Source organism: Elephas maximus, chromosome 8 (genome assembly GCF_024166365.1).
Source record: "Elephas maximus indicus isolate mEleMax1 chromosome 8, mEleMax1 primary haplotype, whole genome shotgun sequence".
Classification (NCBI taxonomy): Eukaryota; Metazoa; Chordata; class Mammalia; order Proboscidea; family Elephantidae; genus Elephas; species Elephas maximus.
The window spans coordinates 37,433,294-37,451,343 of record NC_064826.1 but is presented as its reverse complement, the minus strand read 5'-3'; the positions used below and the strand labels follow the sequence as shown (position 1 = coordinate 37,451,343).

Genomic DNA, 18,050 nt, shown 5'->3' with positions numbered 1-18,050 from the left:
TTCTACTTCTGATTGTGTTAGTTTAGGTAGGTAGTGTTTTTCCAGGAATTCATCCATTTCTTCTAGGTTTGCAAATTTGTTAGAGTACAATTTTTCGTAATAATCTGATATGATTGTTTTAATTTCAGTTGGGTCGGTTGTGATGTGGCCCTTCTCGTTTCTTATTCGGGTTTTTTGTTTCCTTTCCTGTATTTCTTTAGTCAGTCTAGCCAATGGTTTATCAATTTTGTTAATTTTTTCAAAGAACCAGCTTTTGGCTTTGTTAATTCTTTTAATTGTTTTTCTGTTTTCTAATTCATTTAGTTCAGCTCTAATTTTTATTATTTGTTTTCTTCTGGTGCCTGATGGATTCTTTTGTTGCTCACTTTCTATTTGTTCAAGTTGTAGGGACAGTTCTCTGCTTATTGGCTCTTTCTTCTTTTTGTATGTGTGCATTTATCGATATAAATTGGCCTCTGAGCACTGCTTTTGCTGTGTCCCAGAGGTTTTGATAGGAAATATTTTCATTCTCGTTGCATTCTATGAATTTCCTTATTCCCTCCTTGATGTCTTCTATAACCCGGTCTTTTTTCAGGAGGGTATTGTTCAGTTTCCAAGTATTTGATTTCTTTTCCCTAGTTTTTCTGTTATTGATCTCTAGTTTTATTGCCTTGTGGTCTGAGAAGATGCTTTGTAATATTTTGATGTTTTGGATTCTGCAAAGGTTTGTTTTATGACCTAATATGTGGTCTATTCTAGAGAATGTTGCATGTGCTCTAGAAAAAAAAGTATACTTTGCAGCAGTTGGGTGGAGAGTTCTGTATAAGTCATTGAGGTCAAGTTGGTTGATTGTTGTAATTAGGTCTTCCGTGTCTCTATTGAGCTTCTTACTGGATGTCCTGTCCTTCTCCGAGAGTGGTGTGTTGAAGTCTCCTACTATAATTGTGGAGGTGTCTATCTCACTTTTCAATTCTGTTAAAATTTGATTTGTGTATCTTGCAGCCCTGTCATTGGGTGCGTAAATATTTAATATGGTTATGTCTTCCTGATCAATTGTCCCTTTTATCATTATATAGTGTCCTTCTTTATTCTTTGTGGTGGATTTAAGTCTAAAGTCTATTTTGTCAGAAATTAATATTGCTACTCCTCTTCTTTTTTGCTTATTGTTTGCTTGATATATTTTTTTCCATCCTTTGAGTTTTAGTTTGTTTGTGTCTCTAAGTCTAAGGTGTGTCTCTTGTAGGCAGCATGTAGATGGATCGTGTTTCTTTATCCAGTCCGAGACTCTCTGTGTCTTTATTGGTGCATTTAGTCCATTTACATTCAGCGTAATTATAGATAAATAAGTGTTTAGTGTTGTCGTTTTGATGCCTGTTTATGTGTGTTTTTGGCCATTTCATTTTTCCACATACTTTTTTGTGCTGAGGCGTTTTTCTTAGTAAATTGTGAGATCCTCATTTTCGTAGTGTTTCACTTTATGTTTGTTGAGTCGTTACGTTTTTCTTGGCTTTTATCTTGAGTTATAGAGTTGTTATACCTCTTTGTGGTTACCTTAATATTTACCACTATTTTTCTAAGTAAAAACCTAACTTGTATTGTCCTATATCGCCTTGTATCCCTCTCCATATGGCAGTTCTATGCGCACCTGTATTTAGTCCCTCTTTTTGTTTATTGGGATCTTTTACATATTGACTTCAATGATTTCCTGTTATGAGTTTTTTTTTTTTTTACTTAATCTTAATTTGTTTTTGTGATTTCCCTATTTGAGTTGATATCAGGATGTTCTGTATTGTGACCTTGTATTGTGCTGCTATCTGATATTATTGGTTTTCTGACCAAACAATATCCTTTAGTATTTCTTGTAGCTTTGGTTTGGTTTTTGCAAATTCTCTAAGCTTGTGTTCATCTGTAAATATCTTAATTTGGCCTTCATATTTCAGAGAGAGTTTTGCTGGATATATGATCCTCAGCTGGCAGTTTTTCTCCTTCAGTGCTCTGTATGTGTCATCCCATTGCCTTCTTGCCTGCATGGTTTCTGCTGAGTAGTCTGAACTTATTCTCATTGATTCTCCCTTGTAGGAGACCTTTCTTTTCTCCCTGGCTGCTTTTAAAATTTTCTGTTTATCTTTGGTTTTGGCAAGTTTGATGATAATATGTCTTGGTGTTTTTCTTTTTGGATCAATCTTAAATGGGGTTCGATGAGCATCTTAGATAGATATCCTTTCGTCTTTCATGATGTCAGGGAAGTTTTCTGTCAGCAGATCTTCAACTATTTTCTCTGTGTTTTCTGTCCTCCCTCCCTTTTCTGGAACTCCAGTCACACGCAAGTTATCCTTCTTGATAGAGTCCCACATGATTCTTAGGGTTTCTTCATTTTTTTTAATTCTTTTATCTGATTTTTTTTCAGCTATGTTGGTGTTAATTCCCTGGTCCTCCAGATTTCCCACTCTGCATTCTAAGTGCTCGAGTCTGCTCCTCTGACTTCCTGTTGCGTTGTCTAATTCTGTAATTTTATTGTTAATCTTTTGGATTTCTTAATGCTGTCTCTCTATGGATTCTTGCAACTTATTAATTTTTCCACTATGTTCTTGAATAATCTCTTTGAGTTCTTCAACTGTTTTGATCAGTGTGTTCCTTGGCTTTTTCTGCAGTTTGCCTTATTTCGCTTCTAATGTCTTGAAGTATTCTGTAAATTAGTTTTTTATATTCTGTATCTGATAATTCCAGGATTGTATCTTCATTTGGGAAAGATTTTGATTCTTTTGTTTGGGGGGTTGTAGAAGCTGTCATGGTCTGCTTCTTTATGTGGTTTTATATCGACTGCTGTCTCCGAGCCATCACTGAGATATAAAAAAAAAAAAAAGAAATAGTAGTGGTTTATTCTATAATTGCTCACTGAGTCTTATCTTGTTTTGTTTTCTTTCATTATACGTGGATGGGCTAGTAGATTGTGCTGTCTTGTTTGTTGTAGCCCTTGACTTACTTATGACCTATTACCAGCTGGTTTGGGCTGTTGCCAGATATATATGCCTGAGTCTGTTCACTATTCTTGAGTAGAATCTGATTTTGGGTCATCAAGTGTGTGCTGCACCCTAACACCTGTCCACCTCGAGAAGTAGTGGTGGTAGTTGTGTGCACCAGATTCTATTAGCAGCTGGGGTTCACCCTCCAGGGCCGCAGGATGCTGACAGGCTTCCTCCAGTGTCAGTGAAGTAGGTGTGTCTCTATTTCTATAGCACCTTGGTGGGAGGGCACTGCAGCTGTACCTTAGGCCCCCAGTGCAAGTACCTCTACTGATTGTTAGATGTCACCCTCCTTAGACCCCTAAGGCAAGAGGCTAGGTGGTCTGGGGGGAGCTTCAGCCGTCAGTTCCCTGTTGTGGGTCAGTTAGGGCTCTGTTGAATAAGCAGAGATATCAGACCTGGGAAACTTGTTTTTCCAGAAAATCCGCTAAAAAAAAAAATACAGTCAGGTCCCTATCAGAACTGCCTTTGGATTATAACCGCCACCTTCTTCCCTGTAAGGATGAAAGTCCGAGATTTGGATCATATATGCTTGGCTGTAGCTGGTTCTGTGTTTTTAGTCCAATTAGGGATGGATTTTTGGTCCCTGGGTTTTTTGTGGTTCCTTCTCTCAGGCTGGAAGAATGGGTTAGGAAAAGACCAAAAAAAAAAAAAGAAGGGAGAAAGCAAAGCCGCCGCGGAGCCGGAGCCGTTCTCCCTCTGGCTCAGGAAATTCCAGTGTTAATGAAGCCGCCTGAGAAGCGTGGGGAAGGGTTCAGAGAAATAGGAGAGTAGCACCTCGGAATATAGCCGAAGTTACTTATCTTGCTTGGAATGACTATTTTATCGGAGATTCCCGAGGGGCGTGTCACCTATGTGTCCTGGCTGTGTGGAGATTGCCCCCGAGGGTCTGGCCCACTGAAGCTGCGCTCAGATCCTCCGCTGCCAGTCCAAAGCCCAGCGTCAAGGTTCCCCTGCTGGGATGCTGCACTCCCAGCTCCAAAATCAGTCGCTGCCTCCCGGGGACTTCTCGTCCCGCCAGCCGCGTCGTCGCGCCGCCTCAGCGGACTGGCAGGGCCCCCTCCCGGGGTTAGTTCAGGGGAGTAGGGCTGCGCCCCGTGCTTGCACCGTGACAGCGCCCAGTCAAATGCCCGGCACCAAGGATCCCTGGCTGGGACGCTGCACTCCTGGCTCCAAAATCAGTTGCTGCCTCCCGGGGACTTCTCGTCCCGCCAGCCGCGTCGCTGCGCCGCCTCTGAAGACTGGCTGGGCCCCCTCCCGGGGTTAGTTCCGGGAAGTAGGGCTGCACCCTGTGCTTGCGCCGTTGACAGCACCCAGTCAAATGCCCGGCGCCAAGGTTCCCCGGCTGGGACGCTGCACTCACGGCTCCAAAACCAGTCACTGCCTCCCGGGGACTTCTCCCACCAGCCGTGTCGCCACGCTGCCTGCGCAGACCGGCTGGGCCCCCTCCCGGGGTCAGTTCAGGGGGATAGGGCTGCGCCCCTTGTTTGTGCCGTCAGAAGATTCTGAGTTCAGCCCCCCTTGGGCCCAGACCTAAGCCCGGCGCCAAGGTTACCTGACTGGGACGCTGGCTCCAGGCTCCAAAAACAGTCGCGGCGTCCCCGTATTTGTTCGTTCTCCGTCTCTAAATCTGTGTTTGTTGTTCAGGGTTCGTAGATTGTTACGTATGTGATCGATTCACTTGTTTTTCCGAGTCTTTGTTGCAAGAGGGATCCGAGGTAGTGTCTACCTAGTCCGCCATCTTGGCCCCGCCTCCTTTCCTGTCTTTTTAATGACCTCTTGCTTTCTTTATGTATGATGTTCTTGATGTCAGTCCAGTGCTGCAGGTCATTCTTGCTTAAACAGAGCGTTGGTCATGTTACTTTCCTGATCAAAAAAACCTTCAGAGGACCTACCCACAACTTCCAAATTAAGTAGAACTCTTTGGCCTGGCATTAAGGCCCATCAACATGTAATCCATCTACCTTTGCAGCCTTTTCTTACTTATATTCTAGTACTAAATTTAACTGATGTTGTCCAGGCATTTTTTAACTACTCAGATCTTTCCAGAATTCTGTACAATTTCGAAGACTTCATCCTCCATGAAGGCTTTCCTTCATTTCTGCTGACTTGAGTTATTTCTTTCCTTCCTATCCTTTAGCCCATGGTTTATATGGTCAACTTGGCATATGTTGACTTATGTTACAGTTGTTAGTACACTTGCTTCATATTTTCCCCTAGACTAAAAATTTCTTTGGGATAAGGATGTTATACTAATCACCTTTGTTTTTCTGATACTACCTAACATACCTTGTGCATAGTAGGCACTCAATTTCAAAATAGTGAATTTAATCACAATTGCACGTCTTAGAAGTCAAGACTTAGAAAGTGACCAAATAAAATTGTTCTTGCTTTGCTTGTTTCTCTTATAATTTTGTCTTTACAGTCACATTGAGGAACTCATCAGATACTATGCTTTTTATTTTCAAGTTTTTTCAGTGTTAAAGAAAACCTGAGTAAATACAAAACCACTCATAATCTCCAATTATTTCTCTTTGTATAATTTATTTCAAACCTGTACTTGTATGTAGGTATATGTGTGTACATATTTGTTTCTTTGTGTGTTTTATAGGTATTGTACACAGTTCAAGTGGATTAGGCTCTTTTCAGTTCATAGCAAACATTCTTTTCAGTTTTTCACCATTGTCTTCAGAAATGCCAGTTTAGTAAATGCATAATATTCTACAGCACAGATGTGCCATATTTTATAGAACTGATTTTTCAATTGCATGACATCTAGGTTGTTACTATCGCATTATAGGTGACATTGTAATAAATGTTTCATAGCTTTTTGCTTATGTTAAATTAGTTCCTTAAATTCTCAAGCGTGAGTTTATTAGGTTTTAAGGCATGAATGTGTTTGTGACCCTGTTTTGATGCCAAGACGAAGTGACAAAACTGCCAGATATGTATGAGGATACTAATCCAGCACAGCTTTATCAGCAATTTCAACATGGTATTGAAGATTTGTAGCAAAGCCGATTTATTTAACTTCATTCTCTCATATTTCCCTACTTTTAGGAGGAGCATAGTAAATTAATCTTTTTAATAATAGGCCTCAACAATTTTAAAAATGACCTGTTAGCCCAGGGGTAATTAAGAAAGGGCCAACAGCAACTCAAATGATTAGATAGGAACCTAGGGTGCAGTGAGTTTATGTTATGAGGGAGGAACAACTTGGAAAAGAAGGATGAGAATGATTGCATGACTCAAGCAATGTAATCAATGTCACTGAATTGTACATGTGGAAAGTGTTGAATTGGTGTATGTTCTGCTGCATATACTTCAATAACAGCAACAAAAGCAAAATAAATTATAAAAAAAGGGGGACCTTATATTCTTATTCTGAACTTCGAAGATTATTTCTGTTGATTGTGGCTAAAAAGACTAGACCCGGTCTCCCATTTTTCAAATGCAACCGCAGGGTGATGTCATGCACTTAGAAAGCAAAGCACCAGCTCGTTTAGAAGGAGGCCATTTCTTAGTGAAAGAGAGAAGCACCCTCAAGAAACTGAAAATAAAGTTACCTTCTGGAATTTGGAAACCCTGGTGGTGTAGTGGTCAAGAGCCACAGCTGCTAACCAAAAGATCAACAGTTTGAATCCACCAGGTGCTCCTTGGAAGCTCTACGGGGCATTTCTACTCTGTCCTATAGGGTTGCTATGATTCAGAATCTACTCGATGGCAAGGGGTTTGGTTCTTGGAATTTAAATTCTCGGAATAAAATTAGCACTTAAAAAATAAGATTCGCTAGCCTTTAGAGGCCTATCAAAAGACAGGATGTCTGTCAAGTCAAAAGCTTAGTGAACAGGCCCTAAAAATATTATCCAGACTTGATAAAATATTAAAGAAAGCTGTAATCAAATAAATTACACTAATATAAAGAACAAATATAAGTGTTTACTTTGGAGACTAGGGGTTTATTTGCAGCATTTTTCAAACTAAAAAAGCAGAAATGCCCTGTCAACCTTCATATTCCAATTTTTATGATGGTTATTAGTTAATCAGATTATCAAGATTGTGGTGACAGCAGCTAAACCAGTTTCATCTGGATTGGGCATATCACCAAATTACTGGGTTTTTTAAAATTATTTTTCAGAGTTTGAACAATTGTGTGGTGTTAGTGTGCAAAGTGAATTGTGGGGACTTTCTTAAAGGAGAAATGATTTATAAGGTGTTCTGCAGTCCCCTTAAATGACACACTAAAAAGTTTCACATCAATTCATTGTTGATGTGGGTTTTTTTTTTTTTTTTTTCTCCTCTCATCTGACTTAAGGAGGACAGGAACCTCAGAGGCTTCTTGTATTTCGTTGAAAGCACCAGCAGCCTTGACCTGCTTGACAAATAATAGTCTAGGTTGCCTATTTTAGCACATAGATATATTCTGGATTTATGACTTGTGTTGTCTAAATAGAACCTTGCTTCCCAAAGTGTGACTTGTGTATGGATGGGCTAGCATCAGCTGGGAACTGAGACATGCAAAATTTCAAAGCCTTCTTCCTCTCCACCCCCTCTCCCCAATCTACTTTGTATATTCCTGTCCTCCAAGAAGCACACACCAAGATGCACATTGATGTGTAAGAGATTTATTAGAGAAAATACCAGAGAAGGAGAAAAAGAGAGGGAGCTAGAGGAAATGGCAGTGTAGGTCTGGCCCCTGTGAAGGGGAGAAGGAAGGAAGGAGGGTTGAGCAGATTCTCAGACTGCAGTACCATTCTAAGCCAGTTTCTACCAAGCCAGTGGAGAGTCGTCTAGTCTAAGTCAGAGAAGCCCCACTTCTCACAGCAATGGTGTTTCTGCTCCATCTAGTCTTTGGCTTGGAGCAGTCTGTGGGAAGGTTGGCCTCACTGCTGATGGGACTTTAGAGTACAACACCTGAGGCCTTCCATCAGTTACGCTCATGGCAGCAGATTTGACTGGCTGGTTTCCATGGCCCGCATACCTACTGAATCAGGATCTGCTTTGTAGCAAAATCTCCAGGTGATTCATGTGCACGTTAAACTGTAGAAACACTGTCCTAGCGTAATAATCTGATGCTTTGGAGATCTGACTCCAAGTAAATAAAACTGTTCATAATCAGCACAGAATCTCCTCAAAAATGCAGCTTTCTTGGGATGTTATTTTTTACAGTTCTTCTGAACAGAATTGCAGTTCAAAGTGAGAACTAGAGCAGATAATTTGTGTTGTCAATTTGTAAGAAATGTGCAAAGCAATTTTGGGCCAAAACAATTTCCAGGATGCTTCACCTCTTTGCTGAAATGTGCTAGACGTAATTTATTTTCTATATTTGTCTGGGCTCTCTAGAGGAGAAAAATCAATGAAACATATATGATATAGAGAGAGAGAGAGAGGTTTAATTCAAGGAAGTAGCTCATGCAGCTGTGGAGACTGGCAAGTCCCAAAATACTCAGGTCAGGCATCAGGCCAGAGGCTTCCCCTGACTCACATGGTCACAGGGGCTGATGAACCCAAAATATGCAGATCAGACAGCAGGCTGTTGGCTCACATCCAAAGAACTGGAGATCAGACGATGATGAGTCAGATGCAGGATCCCTGGCCTGTTGGCTCAGAAATCTGTCCCTGGGCATGTTTTAGCCTTGGCCAGAGTCTCATAGGCAGGCCAGCTTTTCTATGCTAATTGGCATTTTCTGATGACAGTGGCAATGCATGCGTGTAGGCCCAGTCTAGGATCGTATGTCAGTCTCCATGAGCCATCCTCTCAAACCTAGGAGGTGGTCGGTTGCACATCTCTTTGCTTTGGAGCAGATGATGCTTTGCCTCTATAGTCAGTTGACAAAAGAAGTCTCCTTGTTGGTTGTTTTCCCCTTTATTATGTATTGAATTGTGTCCCCCAAATATACGTGTGTCAACTTGGCTAAAAATTGGAATATTGATTCCCACTATTGTGTGATTGTCTACCATTTTGTCATCTGATGTGATTTGCCTATGTGTTGTAAATCCTACCTCTGTGATGTTAATGAGGCAGGATTCAATCTACAAGATTAGGTTGTATCTTGAGTCAATTTCTTTTGAGATATAAAAGGGAGAAGCGAGCAGAGAGACAGGGGTACCTCCTACCACCAAGAAAACAGAGCCAGAAGTGGTGCCTATCCTTTGGAGCCAGGGTCCCTGCACTAGGAAGCTCCTAGACCAGGGGAAGACTGATGGCAAGGACCTTCCCCAAGAGCCAACGAGAGAGAGAAAGCCTTCCCCTGGAACTGGCACCCTGAATTCTGACTTCTGGCCTAGTAGACTGTGAGAGAATAAATTTCTGTTTGTTAAGAGCATCCACTTGTGGTATTTCTGTTATGGCAGCACTAGATAACTAAGACACCCTCTCAGCATAGGGACCTTTCTGGTAACCATCCACCCAAGTAAAAGCATATCAAGAGCAGAACTGATTTGTTGTTGTTGTTGTCGTTCCAAATGACTCATCCCCATAGGGGCTTGGTTTATATTTGTCAGTGGCCAGGTTGAATGGCCAGGCTATTAACTATAGCCCACATCACAGTTTCCATGTGCCCCACTAAAAATAGCCCTTTTGGCAGCAATTCCCATTAGAGTTTGGAGGAGAAAGTTTACAAAGATGTACATTAATACCTCAACATCATCAATATATGTAATAAGGGCTTATGGGAGCCCCAAAGGGACATATCCATAATCAGGCTTGGGCAAGGGTCTCATTGATAGTGACCTCAGACCCAAGAGTTTTCCTCATTTTGGTGCCAGGTGTTAGAGAGATCACAGACACCTGTACAATGGTATCTGAAGACCCAAGACATACAATTATTTTCATTTCCTCTTTGAACTTTAATTATAACATAAGGCCTTTGGTCCTCCCTGGTGACAGAGGGACCTAGGCTTAATCTTCAGTCTTAATTATTTCTGAAAGTCAGAATATCTGGACAAAGTTGGCAGAACCCTCAGTCATTTGTGGAGCCACACCCTCCACCACACCAAGTGGAAGCATGAGTTCAGCCCAGTTGCCTAGTCCCTCCTATTTTAGTTTTCCCTTACTATTGCAGCTGCAACTCTGTTGCTGCTTGATTGTATTGGCTGGGGCACTTACAAGAGGATTCCAGAGAAGGCCTCTGAGGTTTCTTCAAAGCCGCTCAACACAAGCTACCTTGAGAGGCTTTTTACCTTTTTTTTTTTTTTCCTGCTGTTTCAGCTCCTTTTTTGCACGGGGCGTTACAGGTGTTCTCAGTGCCAGGGACCTGCTTGGCCCCTCCAGCTATATCCTGTTCACAGTCATGCTACTCCATATGTCAGTCGTGGCCCCACACAACTGCCACACATCCCTTCCTGACTGTAACACTTTCTGCAAAGCTCTTTGCATGCTTCAGCAGCTAGCTGGGCTTCAGTAGCCAGCCAAACAGCCCAGTGCATCGGCTACCATGTGGCTGCTATTGTTTTCCTAGCTTCTTTTCCACACTTATGAAGGCATGCATCTTCCCACAACCACGCTATGCCACATGGCATTTTCAGAGTGTCCCTGTACTCATACGGTGGTCTGTACACATCAAATGGGCCAGCCTCCCCAACATAGAAGTCACTGGCCAACCCGGGATTTCCTCCGCAGAGGCCCCACTCCACTCGCCATTTCCTCAGTCTGTTGGCTGGCTTACTAATTGCCCGGGCATGGACCAGTATTGTGAAACTTACCTCCAAAAATAGAGGCTGCCAAGAGAATGAAGAAAGAGGCAGGCAACTCCAGGGTAGTAGCAAAGGAGTTTTTTAGGGAGCCTTACGTTCAAGATGAGTCCTGGGCAGGTGCAGGACCAACGCAGATCTCCACACTCTGCAGTGGACACCTGCAGCCATCTCCCAACTGGTCTCCCTATCTTGAGACTTGCCTCTTTCCAACTTATTCTCCTCTGCATTAGTTTAAAACATAGGAATGGATCTCCTTCCTACCGGAAAAGATCTAAACTCCGTAGTAGGTAAAGAGCTAATGCTTAAGCCAGACTGCTTAGATTCAGATCCTTGCTCCATCACTTATACTATCTAGGGCAAATCACTTAGCATCACAGTGCCTCAGTCTTCTCATCTCTAAAATAGGGATAAAAATGGAATCTACTTCATAGAGTTATTATGAGGGGTAATTGGGTTAATGCTATACATGTAAAGTGCTTACCAACACCTGGCACAAAGTAAAAACATGATAGTGGTGGTGATAGTGGTAATAGTAGGTTCATTCATTGTACATGCTGGGTAAATAAAGATGCCCAGGACTTGCCTTGCCTTCCAGGGCTGACAGTCTGAAGGGGGAAGAGGGACAAATAGGTAAACAAATTATACTGTTATAAACTTTGAGCAAGGTACTAAATGGCTAGGCAATCTGAGAGAAAACTAGAAAATCCTGTTGTCTAAAAAAGTTCTAATAAGACTTACATTTTCTGGAATATTCAAGCTCACAAATACAATATACCAAAAAAAAAAAAGAAAAACCTGTTGCTGTGGAGTCAATGCCGACTCATAGCGACCCTACAGAGTAGAACTGCCCTATAGAGTTTCCAAGGAGGTCCTGATGGATTCAAACTGCTGACCTTTTGGTTAGCAGCCATAACTGTTAACCACTATGCCACCAGGATTTCTAATACACTGTAATACCTCCCAAACCACAAGGTCCTCATACGTTTGCATGTTCATGATTTTGTTCCTCTCTACCTTTTCAGTGACCACAAATAATTTGTAAACACTTAAGTTCATTCTCTTAGTAATAATTTGAAAAAAGAGAACTGGGCATTGGACATGGCAAAGGGAAGAAAAATGAACCACAGAAGGAATAATGCTGCAAAGCCTTGGGAAAGAATAAGAACAGTGATGGAGGTGAATTGTACCCCAGTGATTTTTGGAAGATGTGGCCTACTGAGATTTGTTGAAGAGTTGCTGGTAGACATGGTATCAGGGAGACTGAAGTATACTGGCAGATATAAATTGTAAGTGGCTTAAAACCAGTTGCTGTCAAGTTGATTCCAACCCATGGTGACCCCATATGTGTGTCAGAGTAGAACTATGCTCCATAGTGTTCCGGATGACTGATTTTTTTTTGGAAGTAGATTGCCATCCAGGCCTTTCTTCCAGGGCACCTCTGGGTGGACTCAAACCCCCAACCTCTCAGTTAGCAGCCAAGTGCGTTAACCGTTTGTACCACCCGGGGACTCCAGGTGTCTTACAAATATATATATTTGAATATGTGTATTAGAGAAGAAACACAGGAAAGAAATATCTTTTGGTACAGGGGATCAGAATAACAGTGGTTAAGTTTAGGTTCAGTTTCTTATATTTAGGCCACTTGCTATCATTATGACTTTGGGAAATTATTTTACTTTTCTATGTCTCAGTTCTGTCATCTGGAAGATGAGGGTTAGAATAGTACAATCAAATAAGGTAGTTAATATTAATTGAGAAAATACCCTAAAACACTTGCTGGTTAATTTACCAATACCCACTGCCAATGAGTCGATTCAGACTCAGTGACCCCATAGGGTTTCCAAGGCTGTAAATCTTTACAGAAAACTGCCACATCTTTCTCCGGTGGAGCCACTGGTGGTTTCAAACTGCTGACCTTTCAGTTAGCAGTCGATCGCTTTAATCACTGTACCACCAGGGCTGTACCCAATAAATGTTAGTTCCTACTGTTGGTGATTATTAATACAATATGCTTGTTTTTTGCAGTCAAGCCAAATGGATATACAGATATCTCAATCTAATTTTGGGAGAAGGATATAATATAGTACTTGCTTTTTCCCATATGGAAGGTAATGTTGACGAATGTTACCTTTATTTAGAGTATGCTGCCTTGTGTTGTCATGTACTAGTGAATGTAAAATATAGAATTTCATAAGAATATTACTTAGCTCTCTTCCCCCATCCTATTTTTCACTTACAAGTCTTAATGCCTCCAGTTTTGCACAATTTAATCTACAGCTGAGGAACAGCAGAATTCCAGAGCTCCTTGATCCTATTACCTAATAAATTAAAAAAAAGAAATTGCCATCAAGCTGATTCCAACTAATGGTAACCCATTGTGTTACAAAATGAAACTGTTTTATAGGTTTTTCTTGGCTGTAATCTTTACAGAAGCAGATGACCAGGGCTTTCTTCTGCGGGGCCACTGGGTGGGTTCAGACCACCAAACCTTTACCTTAGTAGACAAGTAGACATTTGCATCACCCAGGAATCTCAGTTTAATAAATACATTATAATAACTGGTAATACACCGATTTTGTTAATTATGCTTCTGAAGTGCTTATATATTTTAAGTATTCTCCCTGCTGTAACCCTGTCTGTTTTTACTTTCTCTGGTATTAATAAATAATTTTATGAAACAAAGGTAAACAGTTTGGTTTAGCATACTGTATACTATGTGCAGAGTATGTATGAATAATGTTGAAGGTCACTTCCTATGGAGCACCTTCCCTCTCCAGCTCAGGTGGGTGATTCCCCCATCCCTATGTACCCGTAAATCCAATACGTTCTGCATCATCACACTTTATACTTTTAACTCATTTGTGTGTTTAGACAAATTGTGAGCACTTTGACAGTACGGACCATGTCATGCAACATTGCACAGGAGAGACCAGCACTCAGTAGATAATGCAGTGAATTTTTCTTGCGTGAATGAATGTTGCCCCAGCTCTTACATCATTCATCCATTTCTTAGACCATGATCAGCAGTGTACCAGTGACTGAATCAGTATTCAATTAATTATTCAGTTAGTTACCCAATTAAGAGGGCACTAAGAAATAAGATTTAAAAAAGAAAGAAAAACAGAAGAATTAATAATAATTCCAAAGACTATTGTGGAATAGCTGTCTTTGTTTCTAAAAAAGCTTCCCTGCCCTTCCTCAAATGCCAAATGTCTTCCCCTGGTTGCCTGGTTAAGTGGCCCTGATGCCATGACAGGTAAGTGCTCAGCTACTAACTGAAAAAGTTGGCGGCTTGAATCCACTGAGCAGCTCTGTGGGAGAAAGACCTAGTGACCTGATCCTGTAAAGATTACAGCCTAGAAAACCCTACTCTGTCACATAGGGTCGCTGTGAGTTGAAAATCAACTGGATGGCACCAAACAACAAGTTGCCTGATTATAAACTACTCAGTAGCCTGTATAAGGTGACAGGCCTGGCCTTCCTCTCTAGCAGATTGAAGAGCGTGACACAACTAGCTATAGTTTAAGGCCCTGAATTCAGAGCTACAAACCCTACAAACCTCAACTCTTAGAGATACTGTAGATGATGTTAGGAAAAGGAATAGCACAGACAGGAGAAATGTTTACCCATGTATGTCTAGTAAATGAGCATTCATCTCTTTGTTCACAAGAGCCTCGATTATGATATGTAATTGTACAATCAGCAAATGATAGACACAAATCGACATAGAAAACTGCCACCTGGGCCACCCAGCACATGCTGTGTCATCCCAATGTGAAAGCTGTCTTCTTTACATATGACAAATAATTAGAAATAGGAAGAGTTTGCAGGTGCAACAGGAAGCAGCTTAAAAGATGGGCCTGGCATCATCTGTAGCCTCAAAATACACCATTTACTTCCCTTAGCGTGATGACTCTGCCATAGGTCACAGTCGGGCCTTAGAGCCTTCACCCCGTGTATTGTAGCCTTCCCTCTCCAAGTACCCCCGGACTTGCTGCCATTGGCCAGTGTCCAAGAAGAAGACTTGAACAGCTGCCCTGACAAATGGGTTTCCCCCATTCAAGCTAGTAAATGGGAGAGTATGAGCTGTTTTGCAGTACTCTGCCTCTGGGCTGCGGAAGCTGTTTAAGATGATGATAAGTGTTCTACTATCTGGCACTCTGTATTTTTCTTTTTGGAGATATGTAAATATCCTTAGGATCCTTTTAATGCAGGAGGTAGGAAATCATCCTTCTAAAGAGTTGGTTTTAGCTTTTCTTTTTTTTCTGTTTTGTCTCTCCCAGACAGTAAGGATTGTATCCTGGAGCCACTTTCCCTGCCAGAAAGTCCAGGTGGCACCACCACTTTAGAAGGTTCTCCATCTGTGCCTTGTATTTTCTGTGAAGAACATTTTCCTATGACTGAACAAGACAAACTTCTGAAGCATATGATTATTGAGCATAAGATTGTCATAGCTGATGTCAAGTTGGTTGCTGATTTCCAAAGGTAAGTTTCTTTTTTGTCCATGAAAGAATTAAATTTATTATACCTTAGGAAAAAAAAAACCCAGTGCTGTAGAGGAATGGTATAATTTATATATAAAATAATTCCCATACAAATGTGAAAATCCATATTCTTTTCCAGATTTCTCCATAGATTTTTCTTTAAATCTTTCCACTCTTTTGCCTTCTTGAGTGTATACATTGTGTTTGAGAATGTCACATACTGACACATTTCCTACGAATTCTGGAAACAGCGCAACTTTCAGTAGAATAGATAGCGTTCCCTTTGCCACATTCCATGGGTTTGTTGACATTGTAGGTCTGTTTCAGACAGATACTCTTTTCATGTTTCAGGCCAAAGGTATTCTCCAATTGAGTGAGTCCTTCCAGCTATCTCAGAGCAGACTTGGTACCAAAGAGCAGTGTTTGGCAATGGGGTCCTTGGAGCCTTTCAAGCCAAAATGGTATTGCTCAAACAGCCCTCAATTTAACTATTGTAATGAGGTTGAAAACCATACAAAATTGAATCATTCAACAAGCTGAAGGGGTATAAGAGCAGGGAGTTATTGATATCAATGACAGTGAGGGGAAGAGGGGGAGGAAGATAGAGGTGAGTGAGGAACTGCCAAAATTGAACACATGTGAAAAGTTCCTTTTGTGTGGACCAATACAGCCAGGGCCTAAAGTGAGCTAGACTACAGCTTACAAGCACTAACTTAGAGTGCTCCATATTAACAACTAACATAGGTAATTATTCCTTCTTTCCCAATTTGTAATCTCTGGAAGTGGCTGTTCAAGAGAAACGCCTTCTCTTAGGCAGCCGTAATGGAGAAGTTGTGTTCATGTCATTATTGATTGGAACTTGGAAAGCATTTTCTCATAGAAGCAACATCATGGTGGCTGCTGGCTTGGTATAGTTAGTGAAAGCATACATTTTGGTATTTCTGGTTAGGTCCCATTTTGAGATGTTCAGGTCTGATTTCCCTGTAAAACATTAAAATAGCCCAAACATTGTAATATCCCTGCATCTAAACTGTTAGTCTAAGACCACATCATTCCTAGCAAGCAACTTTTTTCTTAAAATGGGTCTTACGAAGCAACAACCTGTATTATTGAGTGGACTATGAATCCAGGCAGCCCTAGGTTTGAATGCTGGTTTGACAATTTCTTAACTGTCTAACCAGCGAGTGACTTAACTGCTCTAAGTACTAGTTCCTCATCTATAAAACAGGAGTAACATGGCCCTCATAAGGTCATTGAAGATTATGTAAAACAAGGTCTTTATAGTACCTGGTAGTATCTGAGACATAGTATGTACCCAGTAAATGGTAGATAAAATTTTAACCATATTTTGATTACCAGTGGTATATTTGAAATCTTAGTTTTCTGTGGTTATAGCTTGAGTTTTCAATAGGTATTTTTGCTAGTCTGAAAACCTGATTATTATTTAAGTTAAAATTTAACTTTTGAGAAAATCTCGTTTAGGGTTCTAAATAATCTAAACTTTTAGAAAGACAGGTTATTTCTAAGTTGTAACAGCCAGAATACCCACAGGAGTAATACTGGCCATTCTCTAGCCCTGGCTGCTACCTTCATATACCTTCTCAACTACTTAGCACCAGTAATGAATATCTGCTCTGTGCCTTCTGTTTTATGGCCCCTTATAGCCACTGTTTTTTAGTAGACTTTGCTGCTGCTAGTCAGGGAGAAGAGATGGAACAGAGTAGGGTTATATGAATGATATATGCCACCAACTGGTAGCATAAACCAATTCCTTACATAGTTTGAGAGGAGGCACTCATGCTTCTTATTCCCATTTGTTATTTATTTTCAATTTAAAGCGTGCGTGTGTGTTTGTGTGTGTGTGTGTGTGTAGGTAAATGTGTTTGTGTGTGTGTGTTCTAGAAGTATTCTTGGAGCTTTCTCATAGGTGATTCCTATTTTATGTAGCCAGATATGTTGATTTTGTTTGTGTCAGACACTTCTTAGGGTGAAAAAAAAAAAAAAAAACAAAACAAACCCACTGCCATGGAGTTGATTCTGACTCATAGCAACCCTATACGACAGAGTAGAACTGCCCCATAGAGTTTCCAAGGAGCACCTGGCAGATTTGAACTACCAGCCTCTTGGTTAGCAGCTGTAGCACTTAACCACTACGCCACCAGGGTTTCCTCTGAGGATAAAGATATTCTAATTATTTTCTGATTCAAATTACCACTGACAGGACTATTAAATGGGTTATTCTTTTTTAAGTCTTCTTTACTCAGCTTTTCTTTGATGTGAAGCTCTTCTTTTACTCTGTTTTATCATACAAATGCAAGTTCCTTTCAGGAATTTCAGAAAAATATAATCATCTACCAGTGATAATTGAGTAGTGTTAGGTGGGATTTTCGTTTGTTTGTTGGTTTGTTTTCTTCTTCTACTCCTCAAATGTGAGAGGAATGTCTGAATCAGAGTTTGAGTTTCTCCTGTGTGCTTATATATGTTAAGTAGCTATATTTGTACTACTCAATCTCCCTGTTTTTATCACTGATATTGATCTCATTATTGCTGTGCAAACAGGAAAATAAAACAGATTATTTACTAGGTATCAGGGCTTGGTAGTCAAGAATTAAATGTTGGAATTAATCACCCTTTTTTTTTTTTTTAATGCAGTAATGTAATAAAAATGAGTGCTTCAGTTAAAAAGAAATATATATATATATATCCTTTCTAACGTATGTAGTTAACATGCACTTTATATTTGGAAACCTAGATTTTCCTTGTCAGTAATTCTCCTAATAAAATAAAATGTTTACCATCAGAATGTGATTAATTCAATTTGCTAGGAATATATCTGAGTAAACTCTGTGGCATTTAAATACCTCTTATA

The 18,050-nt window shown here is 40.6% G+C and overlaps 1 protein-coding gene across 2 annotated transcripts in view; it reads left to right on the top strand.

Moving 5' to 3' along the window:
* Positions 1 to 18,050, top strand: part of ZNF277 (zinc finger protein 277) — a 118,798-nt gene that overhangs the window by 58,111 nt on the left and 42,637 nt on the right. For both annotated transcript variants that reach the window (XM_049893617.1, XM_049893618.1), the window contains exon 2: positions 14,981 to 15,182. In XM_049893617.1, coding sequence (XP_049749574.1) covers positions 14,981 to 15,182 — 202 coding nt within the window. The remainder of the gene's footprint in view (positions 1 to 14,980; positions 15,183 to 18,050) is intronic.